Genomic DNA, 27,061 nt, shown 5'->3' with positions numbered 1-27,061 from the left:
TGTGCTAGTATAGCTTCTAGGACAAATTCCTAGAGTTTCTGGCTTAACATATAACTTAGAATTTTAGCATAATATATTTTCTTAAACATGTTAGGTTTTGTGAAATGTGAAGTACTTGACCTTTCTCCCCATTCAGATAAAAAATCCTTTGCTTTGCTGTCTGTCCACCCTCACCCTACAGGGGCAACCAAAATAGATTTGAATACAAAAGGAAGGTGATACTTTTGTTTGTGGCACTGGATTTCCCTTTATATTTAAGATGAGCTATATTATTTTCTCCTTTTTCCTTCTATTCTAGAAACCCAAATGGATAGATATGAAAAAGCTTTTATTTTTTTTAATAATAACTTTTTGGGATATATTTCACATACCATCCAATTCACTCATTTAAATTGTACAATTCAGTGGTTTTAGTATGTTCACAGAGTGTGTACCCATTACCACAATCAATTTTGGAAGGTTTTTATTGCTCCAGAAAGAAACTCCACATCCATTAGCAGTCACTTCCCATTTTCTCTTACTTCCTGTATCCCTAAGTAACCACTAAATCTACTTTCTGTCTATTCTGATTTGCCTATTCTGGGCATTTCATGTAAATGGAACCACAAAATATGTGGAGTTTTGTGTTTCTTACAGTTTTGTCAGCAGAAATACCTGAGAAGTTTGAGGGAGTATGTGGTTTTCCAGGTTGATGTGAGTATTTTGGGAGATAGGTTGTTACGTGCCCAGGAGAACAAGGCAGGTTAGTTTTAAAGTGGAGATTGGCTTAGCAGGTTCTTGGGATAGAGCCAGTCAGCAAAGAGTTAAACTATCTTTCCTGCAGTGCAAGACCGTTGTGTAAGGAAGACTACACCTAGGCTCCTAGACCTCTGACGAAGGTCTGCAGAATCACTGAACACCTTTTTGAGGAATCATCTGGAAGTCAACGCTGCTGGGATTAGAATACATCTCCAGCTTTGTGAAGAAAGTCTTTTGGGGAGACAAATGGTTGTTTTACAGAGTTGTCAGTCTCTATTTTGATGCATAATGTGCTTTTATTAATATTTTTTTCACCTGAGTTAATTTGCCTATATCCTATGCTTTGCCTGAAAATCCAGATCAGAATGTTTTCGTGAACCTTGGCCGTTTTAGGTTCACCTTTACTTTCTGTGCAACTTATCTCTTATGCCACATCTTGAAATACGTAGTCATTTTCCTGTGATCAGAGCAGGAACAGGTATTTCTCACACAGTCATTTGGTTCTTTTTGCCAAAGGGATTGATGTGTCATGTTTCCTTGAAGCCTGTGCTGACCCAGAAATTACCGCACTTTTAAATTACAAAGGAATTATCAAGTGCGAGGGACCAAGGGTCATGTGAAGGTTATGGCCATGCTTCCTCATTGTCAAAATTCATTTTCAAATATGAAGCAAAAACAGCCGCACAAAATTTCATCTCTTTGATTGTTACACAGTCTTAACCATCGGATGTGATTCTCTTTGCTGCTTTGGTGTAAGAGTAAGGAGGGAGCTGCCCTTGTCCTCTAGGGATTTATAAACTCCTAGGTAACAGCTGTATCCTAGAAGGTAAAACTCAAAACAGTGAGCGGGCCATTTGGCAGCAGTTTGGGGAAAAGGCCATCAAGAAGATAAACAATTGCTAACATGGGACTGTGGGAAGCAAGGAAACTGGGCTTTGCTATTGGCAACCTTTTAATGCAGGAGTGGAAGAATTTAAAGCTCCCTAGTGGAATTAAAAGTTTGGCATTATAGGAAAAGTACGTAAGTGAGTAAAAATTTCAAAAAAATTTTTTTAATCTGAAGAAGAATGTGTTAGGATTCCTTTGGATGAAAAAAAAAAATCAAACTGGCATATACATAAAAGGATTTTTTTTTTTTTTGATTCATGTATGCAGAGAGTTTAATGGGTGGAAATGCAGTTGGATCCAGTGGTTCAAAGCATGACATCAGGTCTCTTCCTTATTTCCTTCCCTTTTTTGGCTTGACCCTCTTCTGTGTTGACTTTATTTTTGGGTGGGTTTTCTCCCCATAGTGGTCACAGGCAGCTCCAGCCTAATAATTTCAACAGGGGAGTGGGGAAAAAGCTTTTTTTCTCTTTCCCAGTAGTTCCACTGTGAGCTCCAGAATTGAGTCTCATTGCCCAGTCCTGAGCCCATCATTGCGTGGGCATGGGATAGAATGTCCTAACTGGCCAGCCTGGGATATGAGTTTACACGTGGAGGGGGAGAAAGCTGGTAGTTAGCTCCACTCACACCACAGAGACTAAGGATAGGAAAGAGATAGTTCCCAAAGGACCACCAGGTTTTGCTAGCAGAAGACAGAGTAGATGCCGTGTGCAACCAAAATGTATGTCTGCTACAGAAAGGAAATCAAGAGCTCATTTAGTTTTGATGTATATAGCAGGATATGTTGTGAGAAGTAAATAACTATTTTCTGCTAAAGATTAATGAGAGAAAATAGGCATAAATGACAGTAGGAGGGACTTAGAATTAAATGTTTTTCAGAAAAGCTAGATATAGATCAAAGTTTTATAAACCAAATCCCATTTTCCCACCAATCTCCATTATAAAATCACAGCTATATTCCGAAAAGCAAACAAATCTGCCAGATTTCTGACTTGGGAACTTCTGATGAAAAGTAGTTCTGATTGCCACAGATCTCTGATATACACTAGGCCTTGCAGTTGTCAGCGATACGATGGCTGCCAGCCCGCCAGTTACCAACTACTGATTCATTTTTGCTTTGCGCTTTTTGGAAGATTTGGAAGCTATTTCCTTTCTCTCCCTTAGTAAACAATTTATTTATCTTTCTGTTAGCCACAGACATTCTCCCCATGGCAAAATATCTTTAACTCCACCTTGGACCTCCAAGAACTTCCCCATCATTTTGCATAATGGAGCTAACTACAAGTGCACGGTCACATTGTGCCAACAGGGTAACTGTCTAATTCAGGTTCTGCCATAGTCTGAAACTTCCTTAAGAGCAGAGCTTCTGCTTGTACAAAATTGGAGGCCACATAAAGGAAGATGTGGCTTAGGACCACATGCAGGGACTTCCCAGGCTTTTTGGAAGCAATGAAAAGATTGGGGTGGGGAAGGTCAAAAAGAGGCAGACAGGTGCAGCCCTCACCAGGTGTACTGCCTTTGTGCCTGTCTGAGTCATAATACAATGGAATCACAACCTATAACATAGAAAATAGGGGTGCCTGGGTGGCTCAGTTGGTTAAACATCCGACTCTTGTTATCAGCACAGATCATGATCCCGGGGTTCTGAGATCCAAGACAGCGTCCATCTGGCTGTGCGCTCAGCAGGGAGTCTGCTTCAGGATTCTCTCTCTCCCTCTGCCCCTCTTCTCTCTCTCTCAAATAAATAAATAATTTTTTTTAAATAAAGATTTTATTTATTTGACAGACAGAGATCAAAAGTAGGCAGAGAGAGAGAGAGGAGGAAGCAGGTTCCCTGCCAAGCAGAGAGTCTGATGCAGGGCTCGATCCCGGGACTCTGGGATCATGACCTGAGCCGAAAGCAGAGTCTTTAACCCACTGAGCCACCTAGGCGCCCCATCAAATAAATAAATAAATAAATCTTAAAAAAAAAAAAAAGAATATAGTATGAATAGTATGTAGACTTTGCCTGCATGAGTGTCAAGTTAAAAGAAAAGGTGAGAGAAAGGTGTCAACACCATTAATTAATAAAAATCACATTTTGGGGTGCCTCGGTGGTTCAGTGGGTTAAGTCTCTTCCTTCGGCTCAGGTCATGATCTCAAAGTCCTGGGATCGAACCCTACATTGGGCTCTCTACTCGGCAGGGAGCCTGCTTCCCCCACCTCCCCGCCTGCCTCTCTGTCTGCTTGTGATCTCTCTCTCTCTCTGTCAAATAAATAAATATAATGTTAAAAAAAAATAAAATGGGAGATTGGTAAACTCAGATGAAAAATGATTGAGGACTTTTTTTAAATTTAAATTTTATTTTTTCAGTGTTCCAAGATTCATTGTTTATGCACCATACCAGTGCTTCGTGCAATCCGTGCCCTCCTTAATGCCTACCACCAGGCTCACCCGTCCCCTCACCCCTCCTCTCTTAAGCATTTCAGTTACTCCTTCCCTGTCTTCTCTTGCTTAATTCCTGAGATTTATATCAGAACTGTATCTTTGAGCCTTTTTATGACTTCATTGAACAGTACATACTGAGTAGAACAGTAGGTACTGAGCACCTGCTATGTGCTGGCACTCGACTAGACATTGAGGCTACAGCAGAGAACAACAAAAAACAATCCGTAACTTTGTAAAGTTTACATTCTAAGGAGGAGAGCAGTCAGTAAATAAACACATACTGTTAGATACCGTGCCAGGTAATAATAGGTGCTGAGAAGAAAAGTGAAGCAGGGTGAAGGGGATTTTAAAGATTGGTCGGGGAAGGAGGCTGCTGTGTTCTATGTTCTTTGTGATAAGTGTGATACTTGAACAGAGACATGATGGGGTTCGGGGAGCAAGCTGTAAGCCTGCCTGGAGGAGGAGCAGCCTAGGCAGAGGGGATGCCAGAGAAGACCATGGGCCCAAAGCAGCTTGGTCTACTCCAAGAACAGTGAGGAGACCAGAATTGCTGAGGACGGTGAGCAAGGGAGAAGATATGGTAAAAGATGAGGTCAGAGGGCGAACAAAGGCAGGGGGCGGTGTGGGGTTGCTCATATTCAGGGTAGAAGGGAAACCACTGAGGGCTTTGCACAGAAGAATGTTAGGGCCTGACTTGTTTTAACCAGGTGGTTCCAGCTGCAGTGAGGGTATCGGGGAAAACAACAGAGACTCTTGGGGAAGAGAAGAAAAGCAGCAGGCCGCAAATAATGGACCAGAGTAGCTGAGGTAGAGGTGGTAAAAGGAAGCATTTTCCCCCCATATATTTTGAAGCCCTTGTTAGTTTTTCCTCCCCTTGTTTGTTTTTCTTTTCTTCTTGATATTCTTTAGAAGTGTGTAATGTGTTCCACCCAAGTAACAGAACTTGTATTAGTACCGTTTTGAGACCCGGATCTTTATTTCTGATTCCATCTTAGGTCTTATCTCCCCTCCTCTCTCCACCCCTGTGAAGTTTGCTCAATATGGGGCCGGGCTCCAATCATTACCTAACTCGGAGATACTAACTTGATGGCGGAAGGGGTCAACAAGTACAGCAGTCCCCCCTTACCTGCAATTCTGCTTTCCACAGCCCACAGTCTCAGTTACCTGAGGTCACCTGTGGTCTGGAAGCAGAGAAGCCTCCTTCTGACTGACTTAACCACCAGAAGGTCGGTTGTAACCTAACACTCTGTCACAATGCCTCCGTCATCCGCCTCACTTCATCTCATCGTGGAGGCATTTTATTATCTCACGTCAGCACAAGAAGGGTGTGTAGAGTACAATACGGTATTTTGAGAGTGAGAAAGATCCCATTCACATATAGTTGTCTATTTTGTTATTCGTTATTGTTAATCTCTTACTGAGTCTCATTTATAAATTGAACTTGGTCATAGGTAGGTATGTATGGAAAGAAACAAAGAATATAGAGTGTTTGGAGCTATCTGCAGTTTCAGGCATCCACTGGGAGTCTTGGAACGTATTCCCCGCAGATAAGGCGGGGGTCTACTACTGTCCTTGGAATATGGACTCAAGAGCAGGACCTTCCCCATTTCTGATCAGGGAACTCAGCCATAAGCATGGGTCTCCACCGATCATGCCCAGAATCCTCTGAAGATATTTCCTTGTGGAAATTACTCTCCTCGTTGACAGTTGTACAGAGAGTACTCATATTGGAACAGAGAACTGCCGCAGAGACAGGAAGTGCTACCGTGCTTCGGCTGCTATGTTGGCAGGGAGGATGGTAGTCAGAGAACCTTGGAGTCTCAGACTTGGAGGGCTCCCTAGAGGGTATTTAATCCAGTTTTCTCCTGCTGCTGTGTGAATTCCTGCCACAATATGTAATCATCTAGCCTCTGCTTTTAGACTCTAGATTCCATAAATCACAGAATCAGTGTTGGAAATGATCTTAGAGCTCATATAGGACTGAGACCAGAAAGATCCAGTAGTCTGAACTCCCAGACCGATGTTCTTTGCACTATGTTGTCATTCCAAATAAAGGGCAGTCCTTCCTGGTAGAATTACAGGGATGGGTTTAAGTGTCTCCGTGTTCATCTCATCAGAGGCTGTCTGGGTTTATATGCCTTCCAACTTTAAATCATAACGAATCCTTTCTTTTTATTTTTAATCCCAGGGGTTGCCTTGCTCTCAGATGCATACCCTGAGAAAATCTTGCTTGGCCTGTTGGCTCAGTATGACAGTGATCAAGACAAGCACACAGCGGAGACCAGAATGAAAGTTGGGGAAGTCCTGATGCGAATTGTCAGAGCCTTAGGTGAGTTTTCCATCATCTGGAAAAGGGAGGGGGCAGTGTGGCTTTCGAACCCAACTCTGTGTACCTTGGAGGTTTCTTATGCTCGCTTGGTGAGGATAGTTTCAGGGATGAGATGAACTACTTCCTGTTCAGGGATTTAGCAAATGTCCACATGCCTTTCAAGGGATTGGCAGCTGTAGTGCCCATCTTCCTACCACTGCTTGGTCTCCTCTCTTGAGCTATGCTGGGACCTGACTTTCATTGGAGCTGGAATGAGAAGTTTCACACTTGCTGAGCAGCAGTGAGCATAAAAAGAAGAGGAATGTCAGACAGGGAAGGAATAGTGCTAACTCTTGTTGAATGGCTACTGTGTGCTAGGTTGTCTGCATATAAAATCCATCTAATATTCCCAACAGATCCTGTAGAGAGGCTGTTGTTAGACCCATTTTATAGATGAGAAAATTGTGTGCAGAGGCCTTCAGCAGTTTGTCCAAGACTCATTCAGCTGCTAACTAAAGTGGTGCCAAGATTCGAACCCACCAACTCAAAGGAAGTCGCTCCAGACTACATAAACAGAGTAGTAAGCGTATGAGCTCTTGAGTCACTGCCTGGGTTCAAATCCCAAATGGCTGCTATTGGCCATGTGACCATGGGAACATTTCTCAGTGTCCTAGGATAGAGTGTGAAGATATTAAATAGCACTTCCCTCATATGGCTTTTTGTAAGGATTAAATAAGTTAATGTTTAGAATAGTATTGGGTGCACTATATAGGCTCAGTAAATTTTTATTTTTTGCTAAGAAGAAAGATTGCTCTCTTATATTTTAATTTTTTTAAAGATTTTGAGAGAGTATGAGCACACAAGCAGGGGGAGGGGCAGAGGAAGAGGGAGAAGTAGACACCCCGCTGAGCGGGGAGCCCAATGCATTGGAGGCTTGGTCCCAGTAACTTTACATGTCCCTATAATTAGCCCGATTTCCAAAACAGTCTTCTGGCATTTCAAAGTGAACTCCATCAATTCTCAAAGTTCTAATGTTTCTGTAGCCTACATTTCCAAGCAGCCAGCCATAAGACATTGCCTTAACTGTAACTGCTAATTTCTTTTTTTTTTAATTACTTTTTTTAATTTTTAAAAATTAAAAAAAAAATTATTTTTTATAAATATATAATGTATTTTTAGCCCCAGAGGTACAGGTCTGTGAATCGCCAGGTTTACACACTTCACAGCACTCACCATAGCCCATACATACCCTCTGCAATGTCCGTAACCCCACCATCCTCTCCCGACTCCCTTCCCCCCCAGCAACCCTCAATTTGTTTTGTGAGATTAAGAGTCTCTTATGGTTTTCTCCCTTCCAATCCCAGATCCCATCTGGTTTCATTTATTCTCTTAACTGCTAATTTCTTTCTTTGTTTTTTTTTTTTTTTTTTTTAAAGACCCCATCCATTTATTTGACAGAGAGAGAGAGATCACAAGTAGGCAGAGAGGCAGGCAGAGAGAGGGGAGGAAGCAGGCTCCCTGCAGAGCAGAGAGCCTGATGTGGGGCTCAATCCCAGGACCCTGGGAGCATGACCTGAGCCGAAGGCAGAGGCTTTAACCCACTGAGCCACCCAGGCGCCCCTTAACTGCTAATTTCTAATTCACATTACCAATGTGTCCAAGTGCATAGGTGAGGTGTTGTGTTGAAATCCCTTAAGTGCAAATTAAAGCCCACTTTTACAACACAGCCAGTATACTTAGTTTACTAGTGATGTGGAAATCCTTGCAAACAGCCACTCTGTAAGACTTCCCCAAAAAGTACCCTAGTTTCTTTGGGCCAAGCTTTGCTCTCTTCCCACCTCCAGCTCTTCTTGGCAACAGCAGGGAATCCCAAAGAACAAGGCCCACAGTTGGGAGCCTGGCACAGGATCCTGCTGCTTTCTCTTGGCCTCATGTCTGGTTCCCTAACCGTGCCTACTTGTCTTCTTACCACTAGACCGTGGAGAAAAGCAGAAGCTTTTCTTCTTTCCGTTTTTAAAAACCAAGCAATCACATAGACAGAGCAGAGAATATATACAGTACACTCATGTCAATATAGAAAACTTCTAGTAACCCATAAAATTTCCTTTTGTCCTTTCCTAGTCTATACCTGTCCCAGAGGTAAGCACTTTTCTGACTTTTTACCACCATCAGTTTCTTTAGATTGTTCTTGAACCTCATTTTAATGGAATTAAATCTCCATATTTATGGTATGCTAAGGGATCTAGATACTTGGGTAAATTCAGTTCAAATCTGGAGAGTAAGAATACTTCCTAGGCATGGTGTATACTGTATTTCCTGTTGTGTCACAGTAGGAGACACATAATGTCTGCTTATCTCACTTTACTGATGTTGAGATTGATTAGTGGTGTTTCCAGTCAGGTACATCTGTTACAAACTTCCCCATCAACCTTCCTCCTTGTGGCTTTAAGTAACCATTGATAATTATAGCCTTAATCAATTACTTCATAGGGGTTATATTTTTTTACACATTAAGAAACAGGTACAGAGAGGGTTACTAATTTGCCCAATGTCACACAGCCAATTAATGGTGGATCCAGAATTTGAATCCAGACAGTCTGACTCCAGACCCAGTCTCTTACTGAAAATACCGTTACATCCTGAACATTCTCCCATGTCATTAAGCATCTTTTTCCTGTCATTAACATGGTCGTTTTCCACATCCTCTATAATTTTTAATGATTGCATGATATATCATTTGAATGTACCATAATTTTTTCAGCTGACCAACTTACAGGTTGTTCCAAGTTTTTGCTATTATGAATTACATTAAGGTGAATATTCTTGTAGCTAAACTTTGTGCAGATTCATGATCATTTCCAAGGAAGAATTTCTTTAATATTTATTATTAAATATTATTTTTTAAAGATTTTATTTATTTATTTGACAGAGAGAGATCACAAGTAGACAGAGAGGCAGGCAGAGAGAGAGGGGGAAGCAGGCTCCCTGCTGAACAGAGAGAGCCCGATACGGGACTCAATCCCAGAACCCTGAGATCATGACCTGAGCCGAAGGCAGCGGCTTAACCCACTGAACCACCCAGGCGCCCTCCAAGGAAGAATTTCTAAAAGAAGAACTTGTTAAAAGCATGTGCTTATTTATTTATTTATTAAGGTTTTATTTTATTTTTTTAAAAAATTGATTGATTCATTGATTGATTGATTTGACAGAGAGTCAGTGAGAGAGGGTACTCGAACAGGGGGAGTAGAAGAGGGAGAAGCAGGCCCGATAGAGCAAGGAACCCAACATGGGGCTTGATCCCAGAGCCCTGTGGTCATAACCTGAGCTAAAGGCAGGTGCTTAATGACTGAGCCACCCAGGTACCCCTAAAGAGTTTAATAGAGAGGGAGAGAGAGAGAAAGCAAGCATGAGTGAGGGCAGAGGGGGAAGGAGAAGCAGACTCCCTGCTGAACAGGGAGCTCACTCGGATGCAAGGCTCGATGTCAGGACCCTGGGATCATGACCTGAGCTGAAGGCAGATGCTCAACTGACTGAGCCACCCGGGTATCCCAAAAGCATGTGTATACTTTTAAAGATATTTATTGCTGGGGCACCTGGGTGGCTCAGTGGGATAAAGCCTCTGCCTTCAGCTCAGGTCATGATCCCAGGGTTCTGGGACCGAGCCCCGCATTGGGCTCTCTGCTTGGCGGGGAGCCTGCTTCCTCCTCTTTCTCTGCCTGCCTCTCTGCCTGCTTGACAGATCTCTGTCTGTCAAAAAAATAAATAAAATCTTTAAAAAAAAAAAAGATATTTATTGCTAAGTTGTCTTTCAGGGAGATCATGCCCGTTTATTTATTGGTTTGTTTGTTTATTTACTTATTTAAAATTTTAATTTGAGTATAGTTGACATACAATGTTACATTAGTTTCAAGCATACAACATAGTGATTTGACAAGTTTATGCATTATACTGTGCTCACCACACGTGTAACTACCATCTGCCACTGTATAACACTATTACAATATCATTGACTATATTCCTTATGCTGTGCCTTTTGTTCTTGTGATTTCCTCATTCCATAACTGGAAGCCTATACCCCCCCGCCACTCTCCCTCCTCCATTTTGCCCATCCCCCTGAGATTGTGCCAGTCTCAATTTCAGTGTTTGAGAATATTTGTCTGTACCCTCATCAGTACTATATATGCTATGTTTTTTTTAATCAAACACATGTATATCAAGAAATGCTATCTTGTTTTGATTTCCATTAATTCAGTTGATAAGGTTAAATGTTTTCTGTGTATTTATTGGCTAAATTGTGTGTTTGTGTGTGTGAATTATCTGGCTCTGTTCTTTTTTTTTTTTTTTTAAGATTTTATTTATTTATTTGATAGAGTTAGAGAGAGAGCACAAGTAGAGGGAGTGAGAAAAGCAGGCTCCCCATTGAGCAAGGAGTCCAGTATGGGGCTCCATCCTAAGATTCTAGGATCATGACCCGAGCCAAAGGCAGATGCTTAACCAACTGAGCCACCTAGGCACCCCTCTCCATTTTTCTACTGGGGTATTGTCATTTGAATTTTTTTTTTTAAGATTTTATTTATTTGTGAGAGAGGGAAATAGCGAGAGAGGGAACACAAACCACAGGGGAGCTGGAAAGGGAAAAGCAGGCTCCCCACCGACGAGGGAGCCTGATGTGGGGTTTGATCCCAGGACCCTGGGATCATGACCTGAGCTAAAGGCAGACGCTTAACGATTGAGCCACCCAGGCGCCCCTGTTTTTTGATTTATAAAAGCTATATTTATTTAAAAATCAAGAACCACTGAAATTTATGTTGTGACTATTTGCTTTGGATTATTTACATTTTAGTTTTGTTCATATTTTCTGTTATATTTTGTTTTTGAAACACAAGCTTTTTATTTTGATGTAAGCAAATCTTTTCCTGTATGGATTCTCTTTCATGTGTAAGGCTTTCTCAAATGAAGATTATATAAATATTAATCTATATATTTTAATTTCGGCTTTTCAATGTAGGAAATATTGTGGAAAGATTTTAGTTTAGTTTCTTTCATTTAAGGAACTAGTTGGTTTTTTATTGTATTTCCAGAAATTTAATCTTAACACATTGCTAAATTACCAGTCACTCCAAATGTTTCTCCATATATTTACTCCTCTATGGCCCAACACTGGTGTTGACAATAACCTGGGGACCATTATATGTCAATGTACTTTTTAAAACTTCTTTTCAAAATATGACATTGAGTTACTGTGCCCAAGATAATGAATTGGTAATTGGGACATTACTTGAAAAGTAGAATTTAAATGAAGGGAATTGGATACATATGTGAGGGTATTTCCTTCTGAGACTGCCCTGAGCATTATCTCAGATCTGATGCAGACGACATGGCTTTCTCACATATGCCAGATGCAATATCTGCTTTCTCTTCAGCAGGGGCTGAACAAACATTACCCCATTCTTCTTTGTTCTTTAGCTTAGCGATTTTCAAATAGGGGAGTAGGGGAAGACTTTTGCCCCCTAGGAGACATTGGCAGTGTTTTGAGACCTTTTTAATTATTACAACCAGGGGCCTGGGGATGTTACTGGCATTTAATAACTATAAGCTAGGGATGCTCAACATCCTACTGTGTGCAGGACAGCCCCCTGCAATGGAGAATGATCTGGCCCAGAATGTCAGTAGAGCCCATTGTTGATACACCCAGTTGTAGGGCTCACATGGACCATTCTGTTTCTGCTTTATAACATTATCCGTTGTTAATTAGATCGAGGACTGCCACTGATAATTACGCAGGTTGTTTACAGCCCTAAAAATTCCAAAAGGCGTTATTGTAGGAGTGGTGTACCCTGGAGCTGTACAGTACTCAACCTGCACAGCCATCCCAGTGGCCTGAACTAGATTCTAGTGTCTTCTCACGTTTTTAGGTTGCCATCTCATAGGAGAGAGTTGAAAGTTCTTAATTCCTTTCTAATGTATTTATGCATCCTTTTGGATATGGGAACTTCTGCACATAGCTAATCTTATCTATATTATGCCAATCTTATGAGCATAAGTTTTAGTGATACCTTTTCTGATGTCTGCTGAATTTGGAAGTTGTCCTTTTTAAAGTCTGTGGCCGGCCACCATTGAGGTTATTAATATATGCCTCCTCCTTTTCTTGCCTTCCTTTGACATTGAATGGACCATAACATGAACTCAAGTATATTTTTAAATTACCTCTTATGTTTAAGGAAGATGTTATATACTTTACCAATATTTATTTCATTATTCTAAGGAAAAAGAGAAAGAAAAATAGATGAAATTGCCTTTTATTTGTGTGTTGCACTCATTTGATTCCAAAGTTGGATCAGAGGTCCTTGACGGAAAAACAATTTCCACCTCTTCCCATAGTAATAGCCAAAGATTCTCTGAATTCTAACTTAATTTCCTACTTTTTTCAAGTTCTAAATCATATAAATTCCTGGATTGTTTGGCAGCTCTTCCTCATGCTCAAAATTGTGTGTGTGTGTGTGTGTGTGTGTATGTTTATCTTGAATATAATTTTTTTTTCTTAATCTCGAGGGTAGGAGTATCCATGTAGTTCAGTTCAGAAACTTTTAAAAAAAATTGTATTTACTTATTTATTTGGCAGAAAAAGAGAGAGAGAGAACAACCAGAATTGGTGGGGAGAGGCAGAGAAGAGGGGCTCCAGCCCAGAACCACAACATCATGACCTGAGCCTAAGGCAGCGTTTAACCGACTGAGCCACCCAGGCGCCCCTCAGAAACATTTTTTGATTAGCTTCTGAATGGCACGTTCCTTATCTGGGGCTAGAAATAGGGACGTGAAAAAGCCACAGTCTTCTTCCTGCAAGGAGCTTATAGTTTAGAAGGAGAGAATATCTCATATACAGATATCTATAAGGTGACCTGCTGGTGAAGGGGATTGTGGGAGCACAGGGGAAATGGTCTTTGTCCTTTCTCTTCTCAAGATCCTGCAGTTGAATGTGGCAGTGTGCTACAGGGTATGTCAGTTCCTCATCCTTCTCCCAGCACAGCAGGTCAGTTTTTGAAAAATAGTTTTCGTCTGATAGTTTTCAGAGATTTTCAATTCATGGCATAGGTCTGAATTGAACTAAAAAGATAGGTTGGACAGTGAATAATTGGATAGTCTGGGAGTTGAGCACTTATAGATTTCGGCAGCAGTAAACAATAGTCAAGGATTAGAGTTTTCATATTCTAAAAAGAGAAATTTTCAGCAAAATTCAGAGGATCAGATGAAATGCTTCTTGTCAGATCTGCCTAGATTAGCATCAGTATAGTTCAGTTTAACAAATATTTTTATTGAGTGAATTGGAAATACTAATCTGGCCAGATTTGAAGGTTGACTGAATAATTTTTTTTTCCCTCATCTTCCTCCTCTTTTTCTTCCTCATGTCATTTTTTTTTTTTGAGAGGTAACTTTAAAATCTATTTATAGACCTTTCTCCTCCTAATTGTTTCAGTAACACATGGTCATTTTGGACAGTTTGGAAAATATTAAAAAGTATTTTAAAAAGTAAGTAATCACTGGCAGTTTCACTGTTCAGAAGTAATCACTCTTTGTTTACATTTTGATGTTTCCTTCTCATTTCTTTTTCTTTCTCATAATTGTAATTATACCCTATGTATACTTCTTTCTTTCATTTAACATTACTTATAATAAGCACTTTTCCATGTCATTAAGTAGTTTTTGAAAATATAAGATTTATTGGTTGTTTTATTAATTATCTTTTAGAAAGATTATTGTTTAATTAGGTTGTTTCCAGTTCAGTTCCTTACTTTATGAGGAACTTTATGAGGATTATGAGGTTCACTATTGATTATTCTTATACATAAGTTCTTTTGGTAAATCATTTATTCTTTCCTTGGGATTCATTCCTACAAGGGAAATTACCAGGTCCAAGTATACGCATGCACTTAAGGCTCTAGATATTCTGTGCCAAGTTGCCCTCCAGAAATGTGTACTCTTGTCAGTATTGAATGAGACTGCTAAGGTCTCACAGAGAAAACTTTTTCTGTGGCTTCAGAGCAGACTTCTAACCCTGACCAGCCATCTCCAAAATGTGTACCTTTGCTGCCAGAATGAATGGAAGAACGTGTCAGAGAATGTTGGTCCGTGGGTGGGTGGATGGAAGGAAGAAGATGGGACAGGGAGGGGGAAGGAGGGGAGGAGGGAGAGAGGAGGGAAGGAATGACTGATGGAGGGGAGGGTGGATGCGTGACTCAGTGTGAACCCACCGCTGCTCCAAAAGAGCACCTCAGATCTGGCAGTGTCATCATGATATACAAAGAACAGAACTCAATTATTTTTAGAGGCAAAACGTAGTCTTCTAATCAGCAAGCTCAGACAAGTTCCAGTTTAGGTCAGAAACTTGTAAAAAACGAGAGCGAAAATAGAAAGCCATATTCACGTTGCTCCATCTGAAGAGTTTACCTTCAGTGAACTCTGTAGGAAAGATCAAGAATTAGTATTTGGAATGAAGAATCAGGAGAGAGAACTAAAGCTAATGTGTGTTGGGTTTGTTTTTTTTTTAAGATTTTATTTATTTATTCGACAGAGAAAAATCACAAGTAGACAGAGAAGCAGGCAGTGGTGGGGTGAGGGGGAAGCAGGCTCCCTGCCAAGCAGAAGCCCGATGCAGGACTGGATCCCAGGACCCTGAGATCATGACCCGAGCCGAAGGCAGAGGCTTTAACCCACTTAGCCACCCAGGTGCCCTAAAGCTCCTGTTTCGAATGGAGTGCGCTATGGCAAGTAGAATCTCACCCAGAAATACTCGGGCAAAGCAGAAATACTTGGGCAAAGCAGCTTATACTTACAGGTTAAAAGGCACCTTTTCTCAAATTACTCTATATTCCAAGAAAAGGGTGGGTCCTGGGCTTGAAGGTGTATTTCTCTCTTTCTCTCTCTCTTTTTTTTTTTTTTAAGATTTTATTTATTTATTGACAGATCACAATCAGGCAAAGAGGCAGGCAGAGCAAAAAGGGGAAGCAGGCTCCCCACTGAGCAGAGAGCCCAATGCGGGGCTCGATCGATCCCAGGACCCTGAGATCATGACCTAAGCCAAAGGCAGAGGCTTAACCCACTGAGCCACCCAGGTACCCGGTATGTCTCACTCTTAAAGCTTGTAAAACATCCTTATTTAATGTACTCTGTCAATTTTTCCATATCACCTGCTTAATTTTCAAGTTTTAGTTCAGCACTTTGCCACCTTAGAGTTCATCCATGTGGTAAGCAACCCATGATCCCGTCCAGCTCCACGATGTAGCCTGTAATCTGACTTTAAAAAACCTGTCCTGGTGGGACCCCTGGGTGGCTCAGTCACTTAAGTGTTTGCCTTCAGGTCAGGTCATGATCCAGGGTCCTCGGATCAAGCCCTTCTCCCTCCACCTGCTACGCTCTCTCTCTGACAGATAAATAAATAAAATAACAGAAAACCTGTTATGTTCCCAGAGAGGAGTTAACTCAGCCCGAGATTCTTCTCTAACAATCATCTTCTAGCCAGTTGTAGAAGATAAAGGAAAATGGACTAGTTGGATTTGTCTAGTACGCCACTCTGATTTCCAGTTGGCTTGGCCTGGGAATTAAGATGAGGAGAGGAGCTTTTAAATGGCTATAATTAATTTTAGAATATAGATATACCGCTGTTTACACTGTTTGGTCAACCATTCCTCTGTGTTTGGACCTTAGTTTTTTCTGTTTTGTATTTCCTATGGTATGCAGCAATGCAATATAAATTCTCATAGATGTGTGCCAATAGAAATATATATTAATAATTATATATGCATATTCCATATATAAGTGCATGCTGAAGTACTGGGCCTTTATTTCTGGAAGATTGGTATTTGCCTAAGTGGAATCGCTGTCTCAAAAACTGTTTCTATTTTAAACTGTTAATATACTGACAGATTATGTCCTAAAATTGTTGGTGAGGTAGGACTCTTTGGACCCCTTGCTATGTCTGTTGTCAGAGAAAAATATCTTTTGAAAATCGTTTTTTTCAAAGGGAACAGAATAAGAAGGTTCTTTGGGAAGTGTTATTTTGTTTGTCTTCATTGCAAAGGGGAAAAAAGTCTTGTTTAAGAAATACATTATTAATACATTTTGCTATTAAGTAATTTACAAAACTGGTCAAGGAATGACAGGTCAGCCTTAGAAGTATCTTACTCAACAAAACTCGCTTAAAGGTGCAGCATTCTATCATTCTCTTCAAGAGCATTCTAATTAGGTAGTTTCCAGAAACAGTTTAACTTAATTTACTGATTAAAAATTTTACTTTATGGGCTTTTTCTTTCATAATATATGTTTTGGTCTTCTTTTGTGTCATAAACAACCCCAGAATTTAATGGTTTGAAACAACAAGCATTCATTTGTTCAGAATTCTGTAATACGTGTAAAGCTTGGGAGGGACAGCTCATCCTTGCTTCGCCTGGTGTTGTCTGGGCACAGCTGGCGGAGCTGCTGCACGTGGCGTAGCCTGGGCCCACCCAAGGAGGTTACCCTCGGCTGGAATCCTGACTGGGGCAACTTAGTGCTCTTCCACGTGGCTTTGCTCTGTCCCTGCATGTGGACACTCAACATTTAGTAATCGAGCCCAGACTCCTTTTCAGCATGGTGAATGGTTTCCCAGAGAGCAAAAACAGAAGCTACCATGCCGGGACGCCTGGGTGGCGCAGTTGGTTGGACGACTGCCTCCGGCTCAGGGCGTGATCCTGGAGTCCCGGGATCGAGTCCTACATCAGGCTCCCAGCTCCATGGGGAGTCTGCTTCGCTCTCTGACCTTCTCCTCGCTCATTCTCTCTCTCACTGTCTCTCTCTCTCTCAAATAAATAAAATAAAATCTTTAAAAAAAAAAAAAAAAAAGCTACCATGCCAATCAAGAACTAAACCTAGAACTGGCTTTACAATGACTTCTGCCACATTCTTCTGCCAGAGTCAGTCACAAATCCAGCCCAAGTTCAAGGAGAGGAAAGTAGCCTCTAATTTTTTATGAGAGAAACAGCATTGTGTTCAAGGGTGGTGTGGTGGCAGCCGATCGATATGTTAAACACCCACTACCGAAAGTAGTGCATGCTTGTGGCTACAAGCCTAACAGTACAAACAGAGGAAAATCAGTCTCTCTCAAATATTAGTTACATTTACTCTTCTTACCTCCCAAGGTAAACAATGATAATAATTTGGTATACATTCTGTCCTACCTTTCCCTGTGCTCCTATAGATGTATGCAAATATAAATGGGCTTTTCCACTCTTTCACAAGAACAGATTTTAATACTATTACTATTACACTTACTATCACTACATCCTATTAATTTGTACTTTTCTTTCTTTGAAGTCAACTTTACCAAGGTATACTTTACATACAATAAAATGCTCTCATTTTAAGTGTGCATTTCATTGAGGTTTGATAGAAATCCGTGTAACCATCACTGCAGTTAAAGTAGAAAACATTTTCATCACCTCAGAAAGTTCCTTTGTCCCCAGATTATCTCCCATTCCACACCCCACCCCAGGAAACCACCGACGAATTCTCTTACCATCGATGAATCTGTCTTTTCTAGAGTTTTATGTAATTGGAATCATACAATGTATACCCCTGTGTGTCTGGTTTCTTTTGCTCAGCATAGTGAGTTTGAGATTCATCTGTATTGTTGTGTCTATCAGTAGCTCACTACTCTCTATTGCAAAGTGGTATCACTTTATATGAACATACCACAATTTGTTCGCACATTTTTGTTGACGGACATTCAGGTTATTTCCAGTTTTGAGCTATTATGAGTGTGGTTGCTCTGAATATTCTGGTACAAATCTGTGTGTGAATGTCTGTATATTTTTTCTCTTGGTTAAGTACCTAAGAGTAGAATTGCTAGGTCATGCAGTGTGTGTATAAGAAACCGCCAAACTGTTTTCCAAAGTAGTTGTACCATTTTGACCAGCAATGTATGAAAGTGCCGGTCACTCCATATCCTCCCCAATACTTGGTATCTGGCTATCTATCTGTCTATCTGTCTATATTTTTTTTGTTTTAGTGATTTAGTGGCTCTATACTGGTATTTTGTTGTGGTTTTAATATGTATTTCCCTGAATGACTGATTATGTTGAGCACATGTCTTTCTCTGTGCTTATTTTCTATTTGTGTATCTTTTGTGAAGTAACTGTTCAGAACTGTTCTAAACCGGGTCGCCTGCATCATCAGGTTCTTCTTTCTATTGAATTATTCCCATCTTCATATAAACGTTACTTAATAGATCTTTAAACATATAAACAAAACACTTCTCTGAGCTCTGTATCTCTTTCTAACTATTGCCGTATTTCTCTGGTCTCTTTCACAGTAAAACTCTTAGAAAAAGTCGTCTGGGTTTGCTCGCTGCACTTCTCCCACACCATTTTCTTCTTAAGTCAGTCCAAGGGTGCCTTTTATCCTCAGCATTCCCTTGTCAACCAAAATATTTAAAAAGCTATTGACCCCTTCTTCATCTTTGTATTACATAATTACCCAGTAGCATTTGATGCATTTGACCACTGCTTCCTTTTTGAAATACCTTCCTCTCTAGGCCTTCCAGACAGTAGAATTGCCTGATTCTCCTCTTACCTCATAGCTATTTTTCCCCAGTCTTCCTTGCTGGCTCATCCCCCACCACCAGATCTCCAAGGAACCAGGGTAATTACAAGGAACCAGCCTTTAGTTAATTTTCTCTGTTGTCTTTTGGTTTTCTGTTTCATTGGTTTTCTGTCCTATCTTCAGTATTTTTTTCACTGTTACCTTTTGGTAGAAAACAAGTTGCCTTAAACCTTACCAGAGTAGAGCAACATTTATCTCACAGCCTCTGTAATTCAGGAACCCAAGCATGGCTTCACTGGGTGTCTCAGCCACAGAGACTCTCACAAAGTTGCACTTAAGGTGTTGGCTGGGCTGTGGTCTCATCTGAAGAATAAACTGAGAACAAAGCCATTTTTAGGCTCACTCACATGGTTGGTAGGATTCAGTTGTTGGTGAGCTATTGAACTGAAGGCCTCAGTCCTTTGCTGACTGTTGACCTGCAGCCTCCCTCAGTTCTTTGCCACATGGGCCTCTCCATAGGGCAGCGTACAGTGTGGCAGTTAGCCCTCAGATTGAGCAAGCAGGAGAACAAGGGAGGACAAGCAAGATGGAAGTGTTAGTCATTTTGTAACCTAATCTCAGAATGGACATCCCATCACTTTTGTCACACAGTCTGTTTGTTATAAGTGAGTCACTAGCTTTAGCCCCAGTTCAAGAGAGGGGGATTACACAAGGCAGAAATATTAGGAGATGGAAGTCACAGGGTACCATTTTAGGGGTTGCCTTCAACATTTGTTTGCTTTTCTAGTTTCTTAAGGTGGCAGCTTAGATGCTGATTGTGGACCTTTCTTTTTTTCTAAAGTGAGCATTAGAAACTCCAGATTAACTCATAAGAACTACTTTAGCTTCATTCCATAAATTTTGATGTGTTTCAATTTTTACTCATTTCAAAATATTGTCTAATTTTGCTTATGATCTCTGTTTCTACCATGGATTACTTAAGAGTGTGATGTTTGTTGTTTAAGCTTTATTTTGGGTGCCTAGGTGGCTCAGTCGGTTAAGCATCAGCCTTTTGGTCTCGGCTCAGGTCATGATCTCAGGGTCCTCGGGTTAAGCAGCAGAGAGTCTGCTTCTCCCTTTCCCTCTGCCTCTCCCCACCTGTTCACACTTTCTCTCTCTCTCAAATAAATAAAATCTTATAAAAAAAAGAAAAACAACCTTCAAATATTTACTGATTTTCCAGGTAGCTTTTTATTATTACTTTCTAAGTTCTTTGTGGTCAGAGAACATATTGTATATTATTTCAGTTATTTTAAGTGTATTGTGACTTTTTTATGGTCCAGGATATGGTCTCTCTGGGTGAATGTTTCATGTGCACTTGGAAGTGTGTTCTGTAACTATCATTTATTTCGGGGCACCTAGGTGGCTCAGTGGGTTAAAGCCTCTGCCTTCAGCTCAGGTCATGATCCCAGGGTCCTGGGATCAAGCCCCATGTCAGGCTCTCTGCTCAGCAGGAAACCTGCTTCACCCCATGCCCCCACCTGCCTCTCTGCCTACTTGTGATCTTGGTCCATCAAATAAATAAAATCTTAAAAAAAAATAAGTACCATTTATTTCAAGTTGGTTGATAATTTGTTAACATCTTCAGTATCCTTACTGATTTCCTGTGTACTTGTCCTATCGATTACTGAGAAAGGAGATTGAAATCTCCAACTCTAATTGTAGCTGCATCTTATTTCTACTCAATTCTGTTAATTTTGCCTCACCCATTTTGAACCTCTGTTACTATGTGCAGGCAGTTAGAATTGTTATGTCTTCTCCATTGTGTTTTATCTCTCCTTGTTGTGTATTCCTTGTTCCAAAGTCTACTTATTTGTGATTTTAGTATTGCCATTTTCTTAAGATTAGTGGGGGATTTTTGGTATATTCTTTCCTATTCCTTACTTCTTAATCACTTTATGTCTTTATATTTGAAGTGGGTTTTTGTAGACACCATATTATTAGAGATTGCTTGGTTTTGGATTTTGCTTTTTTTTTTTTAACCCGTTTAACAATTTTTTATCTTTTCAAATTGTTTAGATTATTTTTTTAAAGATTTTATTTATTTATTTGACAGAGAGAGAGAGATCACAAGTAGGCAGAGAGGCAGGCAGAGAGAGGGGGAAGCAGGCTCACCGCTGAGCAGAGAGCCCGAAGTGGGGCTCGATCCTAGGACCCTGAGATCATGACCTGAGCTGAAGGCAGAGGCTTAACCCAATGAGCCACCCAGGCGCCCCATGATTATTTAGATTTAAAATAATTTTTGACATGGTTGAGTTTAAGTCTGCCATCCTACTGTTTGTCTCATCTATTCTTTGTTCCTTTTTCCTCTTTTTCTTATTGCTTTTAGATTGATCAAGTATATTTTATCCTTTTCAAACTCCACTCTTGATTTATTAGCTGTACTGCTTCTTTGTTTTAACTCTTCAGTCCTCATTCTAGGACTGCAGTTACAGTGTATGCTAGAATTCTTTGCTGTCGTTCTCAGGCTCTGCTCTTTTTTTTATCCCCCATGTTTTTTCTCTTTCCTTCAGATTGGACAGTTTCAACTGATCCATCTTCAGGTTCAGAAATTCTTTTCTTTAGCCCATTCAGTGAATTTTTTATTTTAGTATTTTTCATTTCTAGAATTTCAAATTTTGGGTTCTTTTATTCCCCATTTGGTTCTTTTTATACTTTCAATTTCTCTATTGAGATTTCCTATCTTTTCATTTATTATAAGTATATTTTCCTTTATTTACCTCCTTGAGCATAGTTATAGTAGCTGCTTTAAAATCCATTTCGGTAGCTAAAATATCTATCATTTCGGTATTGGGTTCTGTTGATTGATCTTTCTCCTTGAGAATGAGTTATATTTTTGTATAACAACCAAATAACAACCAAATTTGGGTTATGCCCTATACATTATGGGCATTATAGATGGTTCTTTTGTAGTCCACCAAACACTGCTAAATTTTTGTTTAACTAGGCAGTTAACTTAGGCTCAAACTGCAGACTTTGTCTTGCCTGTGATGTGCAGCAGTTCAGATCTCTCTTTAGTTCTTTAGCCTTAGCTGCAAGCTGCTTTGAGTCTGGTATACACATTTAGCACACTCCCTGAGAAATAAAAGAGACAGTGGGAGAATATATTCTCTCACCTAAATCCTTACCTTATTCATGTATCTTTGTCCTGCATGATTGCTTCTTTAGGAGTAAATTAAAAGAAAATTACATTTAATTAAATTTAATTTTATTTAAATTAAATTTACTTAGGAGTAAATTTAAAAAAAAGAGCTGGCTCAGTCGGTAGAACACGTGATTCTTGCCCTTGGGGTTTTAAGTTTGAGCCCCATGTTGGGCTCAATAAATATGGGGCACTAGGGTTGCTCAGTCAGTTGAGTGGCCAACTCTTGATTTCACTTCAGCTCATAATTTCAGGTTGTGAGATTGAGCACTGTGTCGGGCTGTATGCTCAGCAGGGAGTCTGCTTGAGATTCTCTCTCTCTCCCTTTCCCTCTGCCCCTCACCCTGCTTGCATATTCTCTCTCAAAAATAAATAAATAAAATATTTTTAAAAATAAGTAACAAAAAATCAAATAATTTTTTTTTTTTTTAAGAAGAGAGGAAATCACGATTCTCATTCTTCTTCAGACTCAGACAAGGTTCCATGGCCTGCTTAGTTCAACAAGCCAAGATCATAAAGACCTTCTTGTGCTGTATTAAGGGATTTGGACTTCTGTTGAAGCCAATGGAAGCCACTGAAAGATTTTTAGGGAGCAAAGAATTAGTCATAATTACATTTTAGCAAAATCACTTTGGCTGCCCTATGAAGGATGAGACTGGAACAAGACTAGAAGCAAGTAGACCTGCTTAGTATATTGTTGGAGTATCTGCAACAAGAGTAATCTGGGCAAGAAAATTGATAATGGATACCCAGCTAGGGGTTACATGTGAGAAAGGAGTAGAAAAGATGTCCCCAGATAGGAAGGAAAGCATGAGAACAGAACAAAAGTGGAAGGCATGTAGTATGAATGGAGAGCTGTCTTTCTATAGCAAGTTGTGTTTGGTGCCTTGGGGAAGTAAGGCTAAATAGGGAGGGTGGGACAGAGCCCTGAAGGCTGGACAGAGGAATTTGGACTTGATGTGGTGGGCATTTGGTAATCACTATAGATTCATAAGAAAGGAAGCAACATGAGAGATGTGTAGGTGTGCTTGGCAAGGGCATGAAAGATGGATGAAGAAAGGAGAGCCTGGAGCCAGAGAGATCTCTGGGAGGCTGTTATAGTATTCCTTGGCACAAAGAGATGAGTTCGTTTAGAGGGGTGTCTGTGAGGATGGTGAGAAAAGTAGATTTTTTAAAAGAGATTTTATTTATTTTATTTGAGAGAGAGCATGCAAGCAGGGCAAGGTGGAGGCAGAGGGAGAGAATCTCAAACAGACTCCGGATTGAGCCTGGAGCCCAACATGGGTCTCGATCTTATCACCCTGATATCATGAGTCAGAAGCTTAACAAGAGTCAGAGGCTTAACCAACTGAGCCACCCAGAAGCCCTGAAGAAGTAGATATCTTAGGCAATTCAGAGGAAGAAATAAGAGACTGTCATTTTTTTTTTTTTTAGCATTTAGTGAAGATGGAATTCTAATCCACCCAGCAGCTATTACTCTCATAGAAATGTTGAGAGACTCAAATGGTATAATATGTATGATATTTTTTACAGATATTTGAGTGTCATTACAGAGATATACCTACTACTGTATTAATTCCTGTAGAGAGGTTGCCCATACCAAGTAGAGAGGTGGGGCAATTGACGGTCGCAGCCATTGGGCAGGTAATAAGAGTTTGACATATAGACTTCACCTTGGAGTACATTTTAATTTTTCTGCACAACTTGATCTCTCTGTTACTTAGCTGTAAAATGGGGATAATTATAGTAACTACCTGATAAGGCAGTAATGAAAGATAATATATGTAAAGTGTTCAGAACCAGTGTCTTTCATGGTAAGGGGTGAAGAAATGTTGGTTGCTATTATCTTCTTGTTATTTTTGACTGAGTAAATCATATTCGTTCATTTCCCAAGGCCAACCCTGAGAAAGTAGAAACTGCAGACAAGCAAAATAAGTGATCATCCTGTTTTATTCCAGCATACAAATCGAAGTTGAGAACTTCTTTCATGCCAGGTTCTCTGTTAATCACTTGATGTGCGTGTTCTCACACAATGCTTGAGGTGGCCCAACAAGGTGATTCTTCTTAATATTATTGCCATTTTATAGAAAAGGTAATTGGTTCAGAAGCATTAGTGACTTCCCTAGATCACACTGCTAGTTGGTGCTGGGTCTGGGCCCTTAATCACAACTGTCATAAATAAATTGTTTGCTTTAATCAAAACTTTTATTTTAATTGATATGGAGACGATAAAATCCAAATTATACTGTGAAATTAGAAAACCGGCTGCCTGATGACTCTAAGAAGCAGAATGTACTCTGTTGACTACAGTAGCAACAGGGAATTAATTTCTATAACAAAAAAATAGTGTGGCTTTTATGTTGGGAGATCGCAGGAGTCAATAAACTACAGCCCTTAGGCCAAATCCAGCCTATTGCCTGTTTCTGCACAGCTTATAAGCAAGAATAGTTTTCACATTTTTAAATGGTTGAGGGGCTCCTGGCTGGCTCAGTCAGTAGAGCTTGTATCTCTTGATCTTGAGGTTGTAAGTTCTAGCCCCATGTTGGGTGTAGAGATTACTTTAAAAATAATAATAATAAAATCTAAATGGTTGAGAGGAGGAAGCAAAATAATCATCTTTTGTGATATGGTGAGATTATGAAAGGCAAGTTTCAGTGTCTATAAATAAAGTTTTATTAAGACAGTCATGCTTATTTGCTTATAAATAGTAGTCTATAGCTACTTTTGCACCACAATGACAAAGTTCAGTAGTTACACAGAAATTGGATAGCCCAGGGACACTTGGGTAGCTCAGCTGGCTGGGCATCTGCCTGTTGCTCACAGGTCATGATCTCAGGGTTCTGGGATCGAGCCCCGCATCGGGCTCCCTACTCAGTGGGGAGCCTGCTTCTTCCTCTGCCTGCGCACACTCTCTCTCTCTCTGTCTCAAGTAAAATAACATCTTCAAAAGAAAAAGAGAAATTGTATGGCCCTGAAAGCCTTTGACTCTTTATAGAAAAAGCCTGCTGACCTCTATTCTAAGGTAGCCATGTTCCCAGAACATAAATCTCTTTCTTTGACAGACCTTCCTACTTGCTTTTCAGTTGATTCTCTTTGGGAGTGGCTTGTCCTTCCAGATCATTCTTAAGTCATTTTCCTCCCCAAATCAAGCTTTATATTATACTTTAAGCAACAGAAATACTACCTTTTGTAATTAGTTCTCTTTAAATATATTTGAGTAGATACTGCATTTCATTTGTGAAAATCACCAACTGTGAGAATCATTGGCTCAGAAGATACAAGGTATCATTAGCAAAAAGGGTCCTTTCTTCAAAGATAACAATATTAAGTATACTTGAATGGTTCAGGGTCTTCTTCTGCTATTTTTATTTTCAGTGTCTTAATACTTCTGTCTTCTCATCTCACTCCCCTATTCCTATTTAGAGCAAATTAAAGCACTAATTTGGATCCTTCAGTGTGTATGTGAAAGGATACAGGACAGAGAAGCACCTGATTCTCTTCCTTTCTTTGCAAATCTTGAAATAGATTCTTGCATTCATTTTGACTTATGGACTTACAAGAGAGTACACTAGCAATCTAATTGAAATATAATATTCCCTTTAGAAAGAAATTATAATTTAATTTTCCTTTTGTTTGACCTGATTTCGTAGCACTTGAGGAATGTTCTGTTAATAATTTAAACATGAAGTTGTGTTCTCAGGCCACAGGCTCCTGATTTGTGTTTGTCAATATTATGAGGCTAACCAACACTTGGGCATGCTTTAACGAGTTTGAACATTTATGTAGCAAATTAAATTAATTAAGTCAGTGGAATGGTCTTAATACTTTCATCATTACAAAATGGTAAAGAGCATCTCCTTCATTTAAAATACCAAGTTTTTTTCTTCTTTCATCTTTTAAAATAACTTGCCATAAACCTGGAACTTTTCCTTCCTTGTCGTCACATTTCTGTGCTGTACTTTGTTAATTCTGCCCTTCCAGAAAATTCCACCAAGTTTCTGAAATCTGTTCCTGTCTCAAGCACACTTTTTGGGAGAACTACTCTATTTGTTTTGTTAGTAACATACAGAGGGGCAGAGTCAGTTACTGCAGATTTCCTCCCAGGGTGACTTTGTGTAAACTGATAGTTAATACGCTGATTAAACCGGTCTTGAAGTTCAATGGGCTGATGAAATGGAATGAGTAATCTAGTTAATATCTAACTATAGAAGTCTTGGCATCCCCTATTTCAAACTTTCTTTGTTTCCATTTTACTTTAGTTCATTGAGTTGCCAAAAATCCATTGGTACAAAGCATTTCCTGTGCAATGTTTTACTTTGTCCCAAAGATGCTAATCTGTGGTTCTTATTTACACATCAGTTTGTCATTTGAAGACAAGGAAAGAAAACATCCGTGTGCAGGTCGAAATTTTAGGTAGGGTCTCTGCTTCTCCCAGGCACTTCACTTAACTCCTTTTCCCTTCTCCCCTCTGATTTAAAACTTCCCTTTATAGGTCCCTACTCAGGCTTGACCATCACTACAAAGTAACCAAATTTCAGAAATTATCTCACCATCAAATCTTTCTTGTTCCTTCCCAGCTTGTAAAAAGGAGGTGACAGGTATATTAATATTTACTAAGGGATGGATGGCAGCCTTCTATTGGGCTGCCCTTCTTGGGATGACTTTGTGTTTGTTTGTTTGTTTTTAAAGATTTTATTTATTTATTTGACAGAGAGAGCAGGGGGAGCAGTAGGCAGAGGGAGAGCGATAAGCAGGCTCATTGCTGAGCAGGGAGCCTGACACTGGGCTGAATTTCAGGACCCTGGGATCATGACCTGAGCTGAAGGCAGACATTTAACCAACTGAGCCACCTAGGCACCCTGATTTTGCATTTTTAATAAGGAGGCTGTCTAGTCCAAAGAAATGAAGTACTAATCCTTAAGTAGACTCCAAGACAGTACAGTTTGCT

The 27,061-nt window shown here is 40.0% G+C and overlaps 1 protein-coding gene across 1 annotated transcript in view; it reads left to right on the top strand.

Moving 5' to 3' along the window:
- The window catches only part of TANGO6 (transport and golgi organization 6 homolog), a 182,841-nt gene that overhangs the window by 101,842 nt on the left and 53,938 nt on the right, over window positions 1–27,061 (top strand). The window contains exon 15 of the mRNA XM_044255839.1: window positions 6,240–6,380. Coding sequence (XP_044111774.1) covers window positions 6,240–6,380 — 141 coding nt within the window. The remainder of the gene's footprint in view (window positions 1–6,239; window positions 6,381–27,061) is intronic.

Source organism: Neovison vison, chromosome 7 (genome assembly GCF_020171115.1).
Source record: "Neovison vison isolate M4711 chromosome 7, ASM_NN_V1, whole genome shotgun sequence".
In the NCBI taxonomy this organism is placed as follows: Eukaryota; Metazoa; Chordata; class Mammalia; order Carnivora; family Mustelidae; genus Neogale; species Neogale vison.
This window is presented reverse-complemented; position numbering and strand designations above follow the sequence as displayed.